The 18,520-nt window shown below is 47.3% G+C and overlaps 1 protein-coding gene across 3 annotated transcripts; it reads right to left on the reverse strand.

Moving 5' to 3' along the window:
• Positions 1-917: 917 nt before the first annotated feature.
• LOC132574273 (fetuin-B-like) lies at positions 918-17,891 on the reverse strand. 3 transcript variants are annotated; one of them, XR_009555601.1, is made up of 8 exons: positions 17,617-17,891; positions 15,591-15,701; positions 14,538-14,625; positions 11,974-12,140; positions 9,130-9,243; positions 5,913-6,002; positions 1,842-3,048; positions 918-1,182 (listed from the first exon to the last, which is right to left on the reverse strand). XR_009555601.1 is itself a non-coding variant. In XM_060242629.1 (7 exons), the coding sequence occupies exons 1-7, from the start codon at positions 17,845-17,847 to the stop codon at positions 2,200-2,202; spliced, it is 1,644 nt and encodes a 547-aa protein (XP_060098612.1). In that variant the 5' UTR covers positions 17,848-17,891; the 3' UTR covers positions 918-2,199. The 3 variants fall into 3 exon arrangements, 2 of the variants coding, with proteins under 2 accessions (XP_060098612.1, XP_060098611.1); XM_060242629.1 differs by having other exon boundaries at positions 918-3,042; XM_060242628.1 differs by having other exon boundaries at positions 918-3,048.
• Positions 17,892-18,520: the final 629 nt, after the last annotated feature.

Consider the following 18,520-nt stretch of genomic DNA (forward strand, 5'->3'; position numbering starts at 1 on the left):
TTATGTTAATGTTCTCTGGGGACCTTCTCAAAAGATCACACAAAGAGTGCCTATTCCCCAGGAGGTCAGTCCTTTCCGGATCACCCACACCAACCCAGTGAATTGAGCCCAAAAAGAGAAGTGGCCAAACTGCAGCTTGGGAGCCATATGTGGCTCTTTCACACATATTGTGTGGTTCTTGAAGCCCCCACAGCCCTGTTGACTGGTTTGGAGAAGGTATTTGTCTCTTTAAATCACTTCTCCAAGCCATGCCAGCTGACAGCTTGGATAATGCATCTAAAGTTGCTTTCTTTCCACCTCCATCTCCCTCCACCTCCCCATCTTCCTTCCTTCCTTCCTTCCTTCCTTCCTTCCTTCCTTCCTTCCTTCCTTCCTTCCTTCCTTCCTTCCTTCCTTCCTTCCTTCCTTCCTTCCTTCCTTCCTTCCTTCCTTCCTTCCTTCCTCCCTCCCTCCCTCCCTCCCTCCCTCCCTCCCTTCCTTCCTTCCTTCCTTCCTTCCTTCCTTCCTTCCTTCCTTCCTTCCTTCCTTCCTTCCTTCCTTCCTTCCTCTCTCAAACATCAGATGTTCATGTCTCAGGGCTCTCAAACATTTGACATTTATTCTATGTGGCTCTTACATTAAGCAAGTTTGGTCACCCCTGCCCAAAGATACGCTCCTTGTGGCCAGCTGGATATACAGATTTTCTGCCTGGCTTGGTGTATCTTCACCTAGACGGGGGAAGGAGAGGAATATGGCTCCAAATCCCAACCTTCTCTTCCCTCCTCTACACTCGGATGCCAAAAGCACTGTCCAGTGCATATGCACAGAGGTCACACACATGCTGGGGACAGTGACCACCCCTTTACAAGGTGGAGAGTTTTGCTAGCATATTAAGAGTAGCCTCCTTTGTTCACAAAACACGCCAGGTTTCAGTTATGTTTGATCAAAGGCATTTATCAACTTCATAGCGACACACTTTATCGAGAGAAGGATGAAAGATTAAGATGCAAATGGGATGCTCAGCGAATCTTGGGACAGGGGAAATAGAGAGGGTACAAGGTTACAGTCCAATAGCACCTTTAAGACCAATGAAGATTTATTCAGGCTGTGAGTGTCCACGTGCATCCACACTTTGTCAAACAGGATGGAATCAGACTTGCCTCCTTGAGCCATATGGAACTTAACAGATACAGGGGTGGAATTCTAGCAATTCTATTCTTTGCATATTAGGCCACACCTCCCTGGTGTAGCCAGTCCTCCAAGAGCTTACAAAAAAGAGCCTTGTAAGCTCTTGGAGGATTGGCTACAACAGGGAGGTGTGGCCTAATATGCAAAGGAGCTCCTGCTAGAATTCCACCCCTGAATATATAGCATCATTTCCCGAATCACATTCCTTCATTGCCCATTCCTGCAGCAAAAGGAACAATGCGTTACTGATTCCAGTGGGGCTGTTTGCTTCTGGGCCATTTTAGGGTACCAATCTGCCACAGATACTGATAACACATTCTTTCAGTGTAGAAATTAGATCCCCCTATCTCTTTCTGTATACATGTCCTATGCATAACAGAGTCAGAAGGCTTTTTTTTGTAGCAGGAACTCCTTTGCCTGTTAGGCCGCACACCCCTGATGTAGCCAATCCTCCAAGAGCTTACAGGGCTCTTAGTACATGGCCTACTGTAAGATCCAGGAGGATTGGCTACATCAGGGGTGTGTGGCCTAATATGCAAAGGCGTTCCTGCTACAAAAATAGCCCTGGGCATGACATGTGAACAATATAAGGGGGAAGTGACTGCTTATGTCTGGTGGGGCTCCGACAACGCAGGAAATATGCAAGCAGGAATTCACTTAGGGGGAAATTCCACTGGTTGCGTAGATGACGAGGTGATGGAACCTTCTTTGGCACTCTGACATGATTTAGTACTAAATGGGAGATCTTGACATTACCTAATCAGCAGGGCTTTTTTTTTGTAGCAGGAGCTCCTTTGCATATTAGGTCACACCCCTCTTATTTAGCCAATCGGCCAAGAGTTTTCAGGGCTGTTATCACAGGGCCTACTGTAAGCTCTTGGAGGATTGGCTACATCAGTGGGGTGTGGCCTAATATGAAAAGGAGTTCCTGTTACAAAAGAAACCCTGCTAATGTGAGAACACAAAAAACTACCCTCTCTCACCTTCCCCTGCTTCTCTCATTCAGAGAGGACAGTGAGTCTGAATATCCTTTCAGTGTTTCACTTTTTCTTTAGCTTGGTAGTAAGGGATCTCTGTTGGTGACAACTTTGCAGGCATTTTGGGCAGTAAAGGCTCAAGGCCATGAATGTTGACTAGGATTTCTCCCGGACAGGTTTCCAATTGTGCAAACCCAGGTGGGAATGGAGGAGGGACGACCGGGCTAACTGGCTTAGCCATGTCAGGATGCCCCGTTGGTTTGCCCAGTGGACGGCTCTCGTCAGGAGCACCATGAATGTCAGGAAGGTGAGGATTGGGTTTGGGCCCCTGTGATCGAGGAGGGACAGGAACACCATCTAATCGCTCGGCTTCGATATCTGGTAAGGAGTGGAGAGATACGTGAGTGTCCGATAAAGGAAGGACTACCACCCGGCCCACTGTCTTCTCCAGATGTGGTGAGGTCTCAGAGACATCAGAAGTGGGATGATCCTGCCCAGGTTCTTGATCAAGTGAGTCGTTCTTATGATGCCTGTGATGTTTGTGGTGGTGGCGGTCATGAGGGTGATGGTGGTGACCACGGTGTCCTTTCCTTCTACCCGCTGAATTACCATCATGGTGTCCTTCCCTTCTGCCCTCAGAGTGACCATCATGGTGTCCTTCCCTTCTGCCCTCAGAGTGACCATCATGTTGTCCTTCCCTTCTGCCCTCAGAGTGACCATCATGGTGTCCTTCCCTTCTGCCCTCAGAGTGACCATCATGGTGTCCTTCCCTTCTGCCCTCAGAGTGACCATCATGGTGTCCTTTCCTTCCGCCCTTAGAATGACCATCGTCCTCATGGCTTTCCTCACCATTCTGTTGTCCAGGTTTCCTGTTTCCAGTTTGTTGTCCCCCATTGACCTGTGGCTGATAGCACAAAACATACCCACATTTTATTAAGAGAACATTTTCTGTCAGAAGGAAACTTGTTCTTCAGGGATCACCACCAATGGGCTGAATGAGGGTAACCTGACAGTGGAAAATGCCCTCAAATCACAGATAACATGGCAATTCCCTTGAAGCTTGGTTGTGTGCAAATAGTAGGAATCCTGCCGTGCTCTGAATTGTTGTGGAAAGCTAGTTAAAGCTTCAAGTGAAACAAGGGATCGCTGTGCCGTGTTATAAGAACCAGGGGTGGAATTCTAGCAGGAGTTCCTTTGCATATTAGGCCACACACCCCTGATGTAGCTTACGAAAAAAAAGAGCCTTGTAAACTCTTGGAGGATCGGCTACATCAGGGGTGTGTGGCCTAATGTGCAAAAGAGCTCCTGCTAGAATTCCACCCCTGAGAAGAGCCATTTTGGAATTGGAACACTATTGGGTTTTCCTCAGGAGACGCGCTGGACTGAGGGCTCCTTTGGAATTGAGTTGAAGAACTGCCTATTTTCAAATGGACATTGATTTGGACTTCTTGATTTTATTACAGTCCTTCCTTTTGCACTAATTGCCGGTGTGCTGTAAATGTATTTGTATGAGAGTGTTTGAATATATTGGTTATTTGTTATTTTTCTTCTATTTTTGTTCTTTTTGAGGCTGGTTGTCACGGAACCCTAGGGTTATCTTGGTCACTCTCTGCTGTGATTCTCTATTTGGTTGGACAATTCCCAGGTGGGGGCAGGGGATCCCCTGGTTTGGAGGCCCTTCCCCCACTTCAGGGTTATCAGAAAGTTGGGGGTGGGGTGGGAATGCCTTCTAAGCATTCCATTATACCCTAAGGAGACCAATTCCTATAAGGTATAATGGAGAATTGATCCATGAGTATCTTGGGCTCAAGGGGGGTGTTTTTTCAGGTAGAGGCAAATTTTCAACATAGCATCCAGTGCTTCTCCTCAAAACCCCCTCAACGTTTCAAAAGGATTGGACCAGGAGGTCCAATTCTATGAACCCCGAAAGAAGATGCCCCTATCCTTCATTATTTCCAATGGAGAGAAGGCGTTTAAAAGGTGTGCATCCCTTTAAACGTGATGGCCAGAACTCCTTTTGGAGTTCAATTGTGCTTGTCACAAGAAGAAGAAGAAGAAGAAGATATTGGATTTATATCCCGCCCTCCACTCCGAAGAGTCTCAGAGCGGCTCACAATCTCCTTTACCTTCCTCCCCCACAACAGACACCCTGTGAGGTGGGTGGGGCTGGAGAGGGCTCTCACAGCAGCTGCCCTTTCAAGGACAACCTCTGCCAGAGCTATGGCTGACCCAAGGCCATGCCAGCAGGTGCAAGTGGAGGAGTGGGGAATCAAACCCGGTTCTCCCAGATAAGAGTCCGCACACTTAACCACTACACCAAACTGGAGCTCCTTGCTCTTGGCTCCACCTGCAATGTCGTCTGGCTCTTCCCTCAAAGTCCCCGGATATTTCTTGAGTTGGACCTGGCGACCCTACAAACACGGATAAAATATCACATCCAGTTTTACCCTAAGATCTTTAAGGAGAGACCGTGCCAAAGCAGGTTTGGGATTCTGCCGAGTGGAACTGAGGAAAACTCAGGGTGAATGTAACAGTGTGAAGAAGCCCAATTTAAAATTGTTACAGTCTGTGATAAGGCATGGACTGCGAGGTCTGTGTGGAAGCAATGACAGAGACCCTGCAAATTTTGCAAATTAGAACTTTTCTGAAAATGCTTTCTTGGAGGCCTTGGAGTTAAACCTAAACTGAAATTTATTTTCTAGGCCATAGTGAGTACATTTTCCAGTGCCTTTGGTATTTTGGACTGTGTAGGGTGGCCAAGTCCAATTCAAGAAATATCTGGGGACTTTGAGGGTGGAGCCAGGAGACTTCGGAGGTGGAGTCAGGAACAAGGTTGTGACAAGAACAACTGAACTCCGAAGGGAGCTCTGGCTGTCACATTTAAAGGGATCGCACTCCTTTTAAATGCCTTCCCTTCACTGGAAATAATGAAAGATAGGGGCACCTTCTTTAGGGGCTCATAAAATTGGGCACCCTTGACCAATCATTTTGAAACTTGAAGGATCCTTTTAGGAGAGGCATTGAATGCTATGCTGAAAATCTGGTTTTTCTGTCTCAAAAAACAGCCTCCCCAGAGCCCCTGATACTGATGGATCAATTCTCCATTATACCCTAAGCCGTAGGGGAATCGGTCTCCATAGGGAATAATGGAGTGCCCAGCTGCCATTTCATGGCCCCCTGCTTTCTAATGATCCTGAAGCGGGGGGAGGGCCTGCAAACCGGGAGATCCCCTGACCCCAGCTGGAGAACCTGGAAATCTTACAGACATGTTCTGAACTTTGTTGGTCTCCTGTGAATGTATTGTAAAGATTGGGTTCCAGTGATAAATAAGCCTCCAAACTGAAGAAAAATGGATGAAACGTCTTGATATCTAGAACAGATGTCTTTGGAAGGGCTTCTTTTAGTTCCATGAACTAAATTTTGGAATATTGTCACTCCTTGGTGATTGGAAAGACTGCTTTCGAACTGTCTTCTGTTAATGTCTTTTTGCTACATGCTCTTTTATGTTTGGAGTTCTGTGTGCAAGCTTTGTCAGAACACCACTGACCTCTACATTACACTGTCTCGTTTAAAATTTATGGCATCTCTTAGCGGATTTTTTTTAAATTTACACAGCCGTAAGCTAAGATCCTATAGTTTTGCCCCACCTGGGGATTGGCAACCCTAGAACTGTGGTTGCTGATACCTGTAGCAGCAAATTAATCTGTGTTTGCTAAGATGCATTATGTGATATTCTCAGTAGATCTGATGTCTGATTGAGCAACATACCTGCGGGTGGAAGATTTCACAGTCAGCGGAGATAAACTTTCGATGTTCAATCTGGCTGTTTGTCACGGAGCCTTTGCATACACCCACATCCTGGGGGGGAAGATCACCTCCATCAGCAAACTTGTGAACAGCAAAGCTCAAATGTGCCAAAGCCCAATGGTATTGCATGCCACAATTAACCTTTTGTGTGCCCAGTATGGAATCACCCATGGCACTGAATTCCCCTCCAGATTTGCTATGCCATCTCCCCATGGCTTTTCCATGTGGCACACCAGGGCTTTTTTTTTTTTGTAGCAGGAGCTCCTTTGCATATTAGGCTACACCCCCCTGATGTGCCAATCCTCCAAGAGCTTACAGTAGGCCCTGTAAGAAGAGCTCTGTAAGCTCTTGGAGGATTGGCTACATCAGAGGATGTGTGACCTAATATGCAAAGGAGTCCCTGCTGCAAAGAAGCCTTGGGCACAGCTGCATTTGAAGAGAAACCTAGCACTGTAGCGCTCAGTTCTTCTTGCATATTTACGTTAAGGACTTCGCATAGCCTTTCCATATTTCATCAAAATCTTGGTAATTCTAGATCTAACGGTGGGGACCTGCACACTTGTGCGTGTGTGTGTGTGTCCAATGCTTTTCTGTTCTGTTGTCCCCCATGGTGTTCTCTTCTCCACTCCCGTGTTGGCCCTTTGCCTCCCTCTTTTGCCTTCCCCAACTTTCTTGCTCTTCTCTGCTTTATCTCTCTACTTCCCTCCTTGGGCCATTTTATAACCCTTTTGCTTCTTAATTTTTTTGAATTTTTATGCCAACCTGGGAGTTGACCTAGGTTTGTAGAAAAATCCCTCCCTATCTGAACATGGTACCATTGTGTGGATGTTTTAATCCACATCTTTTGGATATTGTTAGATATATGATGGGGAGAAAAAGCAGAGATCTCTGACAAAATGACACTGCCCAAGATTCTGTGGAAGAGGCCGTGAGCATTATGATGGTATGAAACTGATCCAAAACGTGCTCTTCTACATCAATCGCAGAGGTGGGACTTAATCCCAGCACTGGAGAAATTCTCTTTATTCTCCTTCGCCAAATGGATCTTCTGATTTCCATCTTTCCATCACTGGTTTCATCTTCCCCAAACATTTGCTCAGTTACCATTGTGTGACTTTGGGGCTCACATTCTCATGTCTTAGTCCAGTGTCTTGAATCTCTTTTGTGTTTTCCACTCTGATATAAAATTCTAGTAGTTATTCTAATTCATCCATATTTTTAAATCAACTTCAGGAATATTCTGGAATCTTCAGATCTGTTGGTTGTTCTGGCATCTGGTCACTTGGCTTAAGAGTTCAGAGAGGTCAGGTGGAGTAGAAGAGAGTGCTTCAGCAGGTATGTAACTGACTGGGATGCTTTCCAATCAGAAAGATAACGCAAACCTTGCCACCATAGAGTACTGTGCGATATATCTGGTCTTTCCCAAGTGGCTATATGCTACTGAATTGGGGAAGGCTTTCCGTTAAGAAACCCCATGGCACAGAGTGGCAAGCTGCAGTACTGCAGTCCAAGCTCTGCTCACAACCTGAGTTCGATCCCGGCGGAAGCTGGGTTCAGGTAGCCGGCTCAGGGTTGACTCAGCCTTCTGAGGTTTGTAAAATTAGTACCCAGCTTGCTGGGGGTAAAGTGCAGATGACTAGGGAAGGCAATGGCAAACCACCCTGTAACAAAAACTCTGCCAAGAAAACATTGTGATGTGATGTCACCCCATGGGTCGGTAATGACTCAGTGCTTGCCCAGGTGACTACCTTTACCTTTTCCCTTCTATATAAGGAGCTGCTTGTTCTCTGCTGCTGTGCCTGCAGTGAAACAAGGACAACTATTCTGCTTGCATACACTGGAAGTGCTGCAGGTTCTGTGGGTGGAAACAAATGCTCTTCTTGCCCCGCCCTGGCGGGAGGCAGTGGTGCCGCTAGAGTGGACATGCAGAGGGAAACCTTTCGTTTCCAAGCATGTGATGACTACAGGTAGGGCTTTTCTTTGTAGCAGGAGCGCCTTTGCCTATTAGACCACACCCCCCTGATGTAGCCAATCCTCCTGGAGCTTACAACAGGCGCTTTAAGAAGCTCTTGGAGCATTGGCTACATCAGGGGGTGTGGCCTAAAATGCAAAGGAGTTCCTGCTACAAAAAAAGCCCTGACTACAGGTGATCCTGTAAACCAGGGGTGGCCAATGGTAGCTCTCCAGATGTTTTTTGCCTACGACTCCCATCAGCCCCAGCCATCCGCCATGCTGGCTGGGGCTGATGGGAGTTGTAGGCAAAAAAACATCTGGAGAGCTACCATTGGCCACCCCTGCTGTAAACTGTGGTGTGGTAGCAGGATAGGGGAAGCATCACACTTGCTGCCTTCTGTGCCCACAGCCTTTTGGGATTAAGGGGTACAGTTAGTCCTGTTCCCCCTAGTTAGCAGAGTGCTTCAATAAAGCTACGAACACTTCAGTAAAGCTACAAACACTTTACACAGAGCCACGTTGCAAGTTTAAAAGAGAAACACTCCTCTCTTTATTTGAAAAGTATACTTTGGATAGGAAAGAGTGGAGACAGGATAGAGTACTAACTTACTAACTAAGGTTGGAAGCAGATGGCAAGAGGGCCATCGGCCTAACGGTGCCAAGAGAAGACAAGATGTCCCTCCTAGTGTGTGCAGGGAGAAAGACTGTGTATAGGGTTGCCAGGTCTGCGTTGGAAAAAACCTGGAGACTTTGAGGGTGGATCTGGGAGAGGGTGGGGTTTGGAGAGAGGAGGGGCTTCAACATGGTACAATACCATAGAGTCCACCCTTCCAAGCAGTCATTTTCTCCAGGGAAGCTGATCTCTGCCAGCTGGAAATCAGTTGTTCAAGTGGGAGATCTCCAGGTCCCACCTGGAGACTTGCAACCCTAATTCATGTGAGAGCGTGAATGGAAGGAAGTTGTTCCCTGCGGACACAATCTACACTTCAAAGGGAATAGTGGCAGAAGAGTAAACACAGGAAGGAAAGGTCAGAGTGCCTATCTAGCTGTCTACTCTCCATTGCCACAATGTCTGGAGGCTGAGACAGGGGACAGCACCTTGATGTCCCACACAGGCTGAGGATGGGCAGAGAAAGATTTTACAAGCTCCCCTGGGATAGCAGGCAGGTAATACCTGTGCTGGACTTGTGATAACATGCCTTGTGCAAGCAGAATGAATACTCACTGCTGTCTCATCCGGGAGGAATGAACAATTGGAGAGGTCTTCCAGAGCCTGGCTTTTGGAGCAGGATGTCTCCTGGATAACGTAGCTCACAAAGTATGAAGGACCGACGACCCACTGTGGAAAAGAGGCAAAGAGGCAATGGGTTGGCCTTGTCAGGGACAGGAAGTGGTACTGAACCTCAAAAGCCTGCTATCCAAAATTGGGGGGTGGGGGGCGGACCTTTGCAATGCTGTTTTTTTTTTAAATTGAGTGTGACAGTGACAGGGATTGTAAGTAGATACAAATCATTAACACTTTTAATGAAAGCGTTCTTCTATGTTACATTTTAAAAACACGTCTGGGCTGGAGGTTATACAGAGCAGTAACTAATTAATATCCAGAGATGTCAGGTGATTAGGGTTGCCAAGTCCCCCGCGGCCTCCGGTGGGGAACTGTTTTCCATACATGTGCGTGGTGCGATGATTTGCTTGCAAGCGATGTCATTGCCCCGATGATATCATGCACTGGCCACTCTAGGAGCTTCTGGGACAACTCTATGGTTTTCCCCGCACACTCTAGCAATCTGGGAGGGAAACTCTATGGTACCATAGAGTTTCCCTCCCAAATTGCTAGAGTGTCTGGGGAAACCATAGAGTTTTCCCAGAAGCTCCTAAAACGGCTGGTGTGCAATGTCGCCGTCACAATAACATCACTTGAGAGTGATATCTTCATGCCGGAGATGTTGGGAGGGGATCCCCCCACTGGCTCAATGCGGACTGGTGGGTTGGGGTCCGGGAGAACCCCCGCCTGGCCCGCGAGCCTGGCAGCCCCACAGGTGCTCAGGCCTCATGTGTGTGTGAGGCACAGATGGTATCAGCATACCTAGGGGGAGGGACGGTGGCTCAGTGGTAGAGCATCTGCTTGGGAAGCAGAAGGTCCCAGGTTCAATCCCTGGCATCTCCAAAAAGGGTCCAGGCAAAAAGGTGTGAAAAACCTCAGCTGGAGACCCTGGAGAGCCGCTGCCAGTCTGAGAAGACAATACTGACTTTGATGGACCAAGGGTCTGATTCAGTATAAGGCAGCTTCATATGTTTATATGTTCACAGAATCATAAAGTTGGAAGGTACATCCAGAGTCATCTAGTCCAAATCCTTCCACAATGCAGGGGATTAATAAATACCTCCCTACCCCACCCCCAGTGATCCCTGCTCCATGCCCAGAAGATCAGGAAATGACAGAAAAGATACTCTCCGTGTTACAAAACAATATCAAAATATAATTATAATACTTTCCATTCACAACATAGTATTACAATGTAAATTTCAGTAACAAATTCAGTGACAAATACCATCCAAAGCACACAACTTCACTACTGTCCATAAGATGATATCAGGTTCTTTCCAAACGATACAGTCCGACGATGCAAAACCGCTCTGTTCTCGTTTCGGATCCTTGTGATCCTTCCTCTGGGACCATCTTATTCATTTCGAATGCAGTAGTCTGATGGTGCCTAATTTCTTTACTATACACTGTTTTCCAGGCTTCCTCTAGTTTATTTCATTACTAGAACGCTACTGTTCTTTCTCTATCTTTCAGCATTTCATTGCTTTGGATGGTATTTGTCACTGAATTTGTTACTGAAATTTACATTGTAATACTATGTTGTGAATGGAAAGTATTGTCATTATATTTTGATATTGTTTTGTAACACGGAGAGTATCTTTTCTGTCATTTCCTGATTGTTAACCTCCGTGGTCCCAGCATTGTTTGACGCCATGCCCAGAAGTTGGCGGAAAACCTCCAGGATCCCTGGCCCAACTGGGGGATGCACTTCTGGGCAGCAGCGTGTATGAACAAGATCTAATGGGTGGAGCGTAAGTTAAATATGAGCAGGCAGTGTGGTGCAGCGACAAAAAAAGGCTACTGCAGGGGTGGCCAACGGTAGCTCTCCGGATATTTTTTTGCCTACAACTCCCGTCAGCCCCAGCCATTGGCCATGCTGGCTGGGGCTGATGTGAGTTGTAGGCAAAAAAACATCTGGAGAGCTACCGTTGACCACCCCTGGGCTACTGCAATCTTGGGGCGTGTCAACAGAGGCATGACCTCCAAATGGCAAGATGTCATAGTCTCGTTGTACCCTGCGTTGGTTGGGCCACACCTGGGGTATTGTGTGCAGTTCTGAAGGCCTCACTTCAAGAAGGATGTGGACAGAATGGAGCAGGTGCAGAGGAGAGCAACGAGGATGATCAGGGGCCTGGAGACCAGGCCCTGTGAGGAAAGGCCTGAGAGACTTGGGAAGGTTCCGTCTGGAGAAGATGAGGTTGAGATGGGGGACATGATTGCTCTCTTGAAGTACTGGAAGGGCTGTCACTTAGAGGAGGAGATTTTTCAGATTTTTTTTTTTTAAATCAGCAATTCAATACTGTAATAACATTGTAACAATATGTTCATCGGGTCTCTGAATTCCCAGATTTCCTGTTTTGAAACGATAAGTCTCATTCCATTGTGGAGATATAAGGGGAAATGAAGTGGGGTGGGGGTCGGTCTGGAAGTGGTGATTGTCAGGGGACTGGGGCAGGGAAAATGTGGGGGGACCTGCCCTATGGAAATTCTGCTGCTGCTGAGCTGTATCAGCCCCCACAGTAATAACTCAGAAGCCACTGAAGTCTGTCCCTGTGCATAAGACAAATAACAGTAGGCACCTTAATTTTTCTGGTACATAAAGACACCCATGTTACCACATGTCCCTGCTTGGGACCACTTAGTTTTTGTGGCTAACCGTGGTTGGCAGACCAAGTCTGTCCATGGTGTACCAAACATTCTCATCAAAGTATCCCACACCGCCACCTCCAATCTCCAGATTACCTGTGACCGTGCTCTGGTGACGTTGCGGAGCTTAAAGTAATGAATGTGGTTGTTTTCTGCATTGAATTTGGCAAGACTCAGAATAGCTGCCTCCAGATACCTGGGCTCAGTTGGGTTCCCAGGGACTGGGCAATCAGGGCAGGTTCTTAGAAAAGCAGCTGCTGGGACTGTTTGGGGAAAAAGACCCATCAATCAGATAATTACTTTTCAGCTCATAACCTGAAATCTTTGGTTCTCTCAAAAGTTATATACTTAGGGTTGCCAAGTCCTTCTGCTGCTGTGGTGGGGGACTTGTTCCTCGTCACCCGGTAGTGATGCTATCATGCTGGGGACATTGCGCCAGGGATGCTCTACGACTAGCAATAAAACTCTATGGTACCATAGAGTTTTACCACAATTCCTAGAGCGTCACACCAGAAATGCTCTAGGGCTCAGAGTAAAACTCTATGGTACCATAGAGTTTTAGTGCGATTCCTACAGCGTCCCTGGTGTGACATCCCTGGCGTTATAATGTCCCTTCTGGGTGATGTCATCAGCGTGATAATGTCACTTCTGGGTGATGTCATCGTGTTGGGGACGGTGCATGCCGACAATGTTCTTCGGGGGCAGGGATCCCCTTGGTGGTCTGTTCCCTGCCAGCGGGTTGGGGCCCTCCAGGGCGGGGGATCCCCCAGCTGGAGCTTGGCAGCCCTATATATACTTATATTCCACTTTGTATATGCAACTCCCTGTGATTTTCTGTCTAAGAGGCCTCTTGTTTCCACATCTGCTTTGCTTCAGCAATATTCCAGATACTCCTTCTTGGGGATGCCAACCTCTTGGGGGTGGCTTGGAGTTCTCCTGGGATTACAACTGGTCTCCAGACCACAGCAAATAGCAGTTTTGGAGGGTGGACTCTGTGGCCAAGCACCATCCTCTCCAGGATCCATCCCCCAATCAGTGTTCCCTCTAAGCTGAGTTTGTGTGAGCTAGTTCACAGTTTTTTAGAGTCTGGTTCACACATTTTTGTCTTAGCTCAGGAAAAATGACCCCAGAGCAAACTAATTTATGCAGTAGCTCACAATTTCAATGCCAGTAGAATTTTTGCTCACAAGATTCCACAGCTTAGAGGGAGTATTGCCCCCAATCCCCCCAAATTTTCCAAAGTTTGCAGTTACACACCTTGATTCCAGTGATTACCTTTATTTAAAAAATATACGTGGGTGGCCTCAGGGCTTTCCTTCTGGTGTGCCCTTTCTGGCCTCAGGGATGTGATGAGCATCTGACACAAAAAAAGCGGCCTGTCTTTTTCACTGCTTTGTACCAAGATAATTGAAAACAATTTGCCTTCATGGAAACAGAGGGTGGAATCCACAATCTCCAGGAATGCAAACAATTACCATGCAAAGGCCAGAGAGCAGGGCTGGATTAAACCCTGTGGAGACCCGTAGGCAGCCAAAATTTTGGGGGCCCCCTTGCAAATTATCTCAGGGTTGGAGCCCAACACTCATGGCCCCCACTGCAGCCTGCAGGCACCTTAGCAAAAGCCCCTTTGACCAAGCTGCAGAGAGGCAAACTTGGTGACGCCAGCAGCAGCCACACCAGGCAAGTCGGGCAAAGAGTGACTCAGTTGCTGGCTGTGCGTGCAGGCTGGGAGGGCTGCAAGCAGGGGGAAAATGGGGGGAGCCGGCCCGGGGCCCCTAAAGTTGTGGGGACCCATAGGCCAGCGCCTACTTTGCCTAATTGTTAATCCAGCCCTGTCTGCAAGAATGCAAACCATTACCATGTAAAGACAAGAGAGGACGGATGTCGACTCTGAAATTCCTGCAAGTTTATGAGTTACATCACTTCCCAATATATATGACAGATGGACTCACATTCTAGCTGCATCTGAAGAAGGGAGCAGTGACTGCCCAAAGCTCACTGTCACCAATTTTGTTAGTCTTTAAGGTGCTACTGGACTCTTGCTCTTTTCTACTATCCCATCACTTTGGATCAGCCATGTTGCTTTGACTGACCCTGCACAATACGACCTGTTTAGAACCAGCCAGACAATATAAACCCATGTATTTGATAGGAAAACCAAATGTAAGGATCCTTTTGTACAGCTGGCTTGCAAATCAAAGCCTCAATTGGGGCCTTTTTTGTAGCAGAAACTCTTTTGCGTATTAGGACACACACTCCTGATGCAGCCAATTCTCCTGGAGCTTACACTAGGCCCTGTTAGAAGAGCCCTGTAAGCTCTTGGAGGATTGGCTACATCAGGGGTGTGTGGCCTAATATGCAAAGGAGTTTCTGCTACAAAAAAAGCCCTGACCTAAATAATTGAAATGTGATTAAAAAAAAATCAGGACTTTTTTGAGCAGGAATGCAGTTCCGGCTGGCTTGGGGTCAGGGGGTGTGGCCTAATATGTAAATGAATTCCTGCTGGGCTTTTCCGACAAAAAAGCCCTATGTGAAACAATGGTGACATCAGCAGGCGTGGCCTAATATGCAGATGAGTTCCTGCTGGGCTTTTTCCTACCAAAAAAGCCCTGGATAAAATACTTGCATCTGTGGGGTGGGGTGGGGGAAGAGAAACCTACTTGGTTGTAAAATGCAGTCGTAGTTGAACAGGTGAAGAATTCTCCACGGCTTGTTTATGTAGAAGGTTACTTTGCACTGCCCATACACCTGCAGCAATAGAAACAGAGGAACCAGCGTTTGCAGAGTGGATGATTCCTATGTTACCTAAGAAAGCGACATTTAAGCTCTCTGTCCCTTGCACTGACCTTGAACCCCCAACTTGCAGGATGCAGTTGCCTTTAATTTCTTCCATGCACCTTGTTTCGCCTAATATGCCAATCCATCTAATGTGTTAATCAAGTAATTATCTAATATGTGAATCAATTAATGCCCTGCCCTGAATAGGCCAGACTAACCCTATCTCATCAGATCTTGGAGGCTAAGCAGGGTCGGCCTCCAAAGAATACAAGGGCTGTGACGCTGAGGCAGGCAATGAATGGCCAACCACCTCTGAACATCTCTTGCCTTGAAAACCCTATAAGGTTGTCATGTGACTTGGCATTACCTTCCACCACCACCAGGGTTTTTTTTTTTTGTAGCAGGAACTCCTTTGCCTATTAGGCCAATCCTCCAAGAGCTTACAGGGCTCTTCTTACAGGGCCTACTGTAAGCTCTTGGAGGATTGGCTACATTAGGGGTGTGTGGCCTAATAGTCAAAGGCATTCCTGCTACAAAAAAAGCCCCAACCACCACCACCAATAAATGAATAAAACCATGTTGCATTGCAACTAAATTTTTCAATCACAGAAAGGGGAGAATGATTTCTATAAATTCCCATCCATATCTCATTGGATTTGCAAGACCTGAGCAAGGCGGTTAGCAAGAGGACGTTTGGGAGGATATTAATTCATATACGTTGGAGGGAGTTTGATGATCTCTCTCTCTCTCTCTCTCTCTCACACACACACACACACACACACACGCCTGTTCCTTTGGAGAAGTGTTCTGGCAAAACAGAGGGCTGAGAGGCAGAAAAAAAAATCTGTTTTGCTGCTGGAATGGCCTTGCATTAGTGGACTAACTAGCTTGGCTCTTCTGATGCACTCCCCGAACCAGGCAGCACAAACCCTTACCGATTCGTGTGCAGGTCTAAACCCACAATCCTTCCAGGGCTTCCTGCTTAGGACGTGACATTCCGTTTCCAGCACATCCAGGGTGAGATAATAGACAAGCCCGGTCTCTTGCTAAAGGCGAAAAGACAAGATTTCTCATAGCACAAAAAAGGTGGCAGAAGGAAAAACAACAACATGAGCATTTGACACCAAACACATTATGAGGAAATGCACTGCAATGGATTTTATCAACAAAAATCTTCTGCACAAGTCTTCCTAACCTCAGAGTCAAGTCCAGGAGCACATTCGGGAGTAACAAGATCTGCAGGGTATAATCTTCTGAGAGTCAAGGCTCTTGAGTCATCTATGACTCAGTTTCCTTTCTGTTAAATGGAAGACATCCTCACCAATGTTCTCTCTAAGGTGTGGAGTCTTCTGAGCAAAAATTCTACTTCGTGAGCTACTGGCATTAAAGTTGTGAGCTGCCGGCATAAATTAGTTTGCTCTGGGGCCATATTTCCTAAGCTGAGACAAAAATGTGTGAGCCGGACACTAAAGAATTGTGAGCTAGCTCACACTAACTCAGCTTAGAGGGAACACTGATCATCACCCCCCTCTTTGCAACATAATAGGGCTCTACAGGCCACAAGGTATTCTCGTACACCAGTTTGGTGTAGTGGTTAAGTGTGTGGACTCTTACCTGGGAGAACCGGGTTTGATTCCCCACTCCTTCACTTGCACCTGCTGGAATGGCCTGGGGTCAGCCATAGCTCAAAGGAGTTGTCCTTGGAAGGGAAACTGCTGCAAGAGCCCTCTCAGCCCCACCCACCTCACAGGGTGTCTGTTGTGTGGGGAGAAGATATAGGAGATTGTAAGCCGCGCTGAGTCTCTGATTCAGAGACAAGGGCGGGGTATAAATATTCAGTCTTCTTCTCCTTCTACAGGCCACAAGTTATTCTCCCACATAAAACTGGCAGGCGAGCAGGATAGGAACATGTGGCAGGAGTGTGGATGGATTGGGACCAATGCTCCCTCTAAGCTGTGGAATCTTGTGAGCAAAAATTCTACTTTGTGAGCTCCTGATATTGAAATTGTGAACAGAAATTAGTTTACCCTGGGGTCATTTTTCCTGAGCTAAGAAAAAAAAATGTGTGAGCCAGAGGCTAAAAAACTGTGAACTGGCTCACACTAACTCAGCTTAGAGGGAACACTGCTTGGGACCCTGCCACATTTGGTGCTACATTTGGTAGACAGAAGAAGAAGAAGATAGTGGATTTATATCCCACCCTATACTCTAAATCTTAGAGTCTCAGCAGGACTGGATCTACATGTTGGGGAGGGACGGTGGCTCAGTGGTAGAGTATCTGCTTGGGAAGCAGAAGGTCCCAGGTTCAATCCCTGGCATCTCCAAAAAAGGGTCCAGGCAAATAGGTGTGAAAAACCTCAGCTCAGGACCCTGGAGAGCCGCTGCCAGTCTGAGAAGACAATACTGACTTTGATGGACCAAAGGTCTGATTCAGTATAAGGCAGCTTCATATGTTCATATGTTTTTTGAGGGGGGTGAAAATTAAAAAATGGCACCCCCTTATGGGCCATTCTATCTTATGCTCCCATAGAATACAATGGGCTCCATACCCAATTTGGCGCTCCCCTCCATTGGTGCCCGGGGCAAGCACCCCCCTCTGCCCCCACCCCTAGATCCGGCCCTGAGTCTCAGAGCAACTTACAGTCTCCTTTACCTCCCCCCCCACACACAACAGACACCCTGGGAGGTGGGTGGGGCTGAGAGAGCTCTTACAGCAGCTGCCCTTTCAAAGACAATCTCTATGAGAGCTATGACTGATCCAAAGCCATTCCAGCAGGTGGAAGTGGAGGAGTGGGGGATCAAACCCGGTTCTCCCAGATAAGAGTCTGCACACTTAACCACTACACCAAACGGTACGGCTCGTGGTTTCAAGTTTCCCCATGTCTGTATCCGACAGGGGTCGAGATGGAGGACTTGAACTGAAATTCAGCATAACGAGCAAGCGCAAGCGCATCTGCTCACCCATTCAAGTTCGTAGGCGTAGAAGATTCGTTGGAGTCCCAGGACGTAGCCTGTCCGGCGGTCTTCATTGAGCTTGTCTAGGGCCAGGTCTGCAACTGCCTTTACTGAAGAACTGTTACATGGTGGGGACATCAACAGGCCGGGAGACGATGGAGGTTCTTGAAAAGGAGGATAGCCAGCCAGGGAGCACAGTATCTGTGTCCCAATGAGCACAGAAATAAGGAACACCATTCTGGAAAGGGCTCGAGATCTAGGAGTCTGGAGCTGGCAAGGAAGAGCAGGGCTCTGAGGTGGGCTCTTTATATATTTCGAGGTCAGTCACCGCACGCCGACCATCACCTTTAACCTGGACATGCAACTCGCAAACAGTGAGTCAATGATTAGAAGGCAGAGCCTTGAAGGCCATGAACCGCTCTGAATCCTTGGATTCTGGTGGTGGAAATTGCCGTCAGGTTGCAGCTGAATTATGGAAGGTTTTCAGATGAGGTTTGCCATTGCATGCCTCTGTGTAGCAACTCTGGACTTCTTCGGTAGTCTGCCATCCAGCGGTGGAATTCTAGCAGGAGCTCCTTTGCATATTAGGCCACACCCTCTGATGTAGCCAATCCTCCAAGAGTTTTCAAGGCTCTTTTTTGTAAGCTCCAGGAGGATTGGCTACATCAGGTGGGTGTGGCCTAATATGCAAAGGAGCTCCTGCTAGAATTCCACCCCTGCTCCCATCCAAATGCTAACCAGTGCTGGCCCTGCTTAGCTTCTGATTGAATTGGGCCAGCTTGGACCATTGGGCCTGCTTAATAGAGAGAGGAACTATGGCATTTTTGCTAGTGATAATCATGCATCATTTGCTGGTTTACAATTCAGAAAATAATTAAGCCAACTGTATATTCTAGTGTATTATGGCAGG

Source organism: Heteronotia binoei, chromosome 6 (assembly GCF_032191835.1).
Source record: "Heteronotia binoei isolate CCM8104 ecotype False Entrance Well chromosome 6, APGP_CSIRO_Hbin_v1, whole genome shotgun sequence".
NCBI lineage: Eukaryota > Metazoa > Chordata > Lepidosauria > Squamata > Gekkonidae > Heteronotia > Heteronotia binoei.

Coding starts and splice junctions, on each gene's coding strand:
- LOC132574273 (XM_060242628.1), bottom strand. CDS start 17,847: ATGGTGTTCCTTATTTCTGTGCTCATTGGGACACAGATACTGTGCTCC. Junction 15,702..17,616: donor ACGCCTACGAACTTGAATGG/GTGAGCAGATGC, acceptor TTTCGCCTTTAG/CAAGAGACCGGGCTTGTCTA. Junction 12,141..14,537: donor CGACTGCATTTTACAACCAA/GTAGGTTTCTCT, acceptor TTCCCCAAACAG/TCCCAGCAGCTGCTTTTCTA.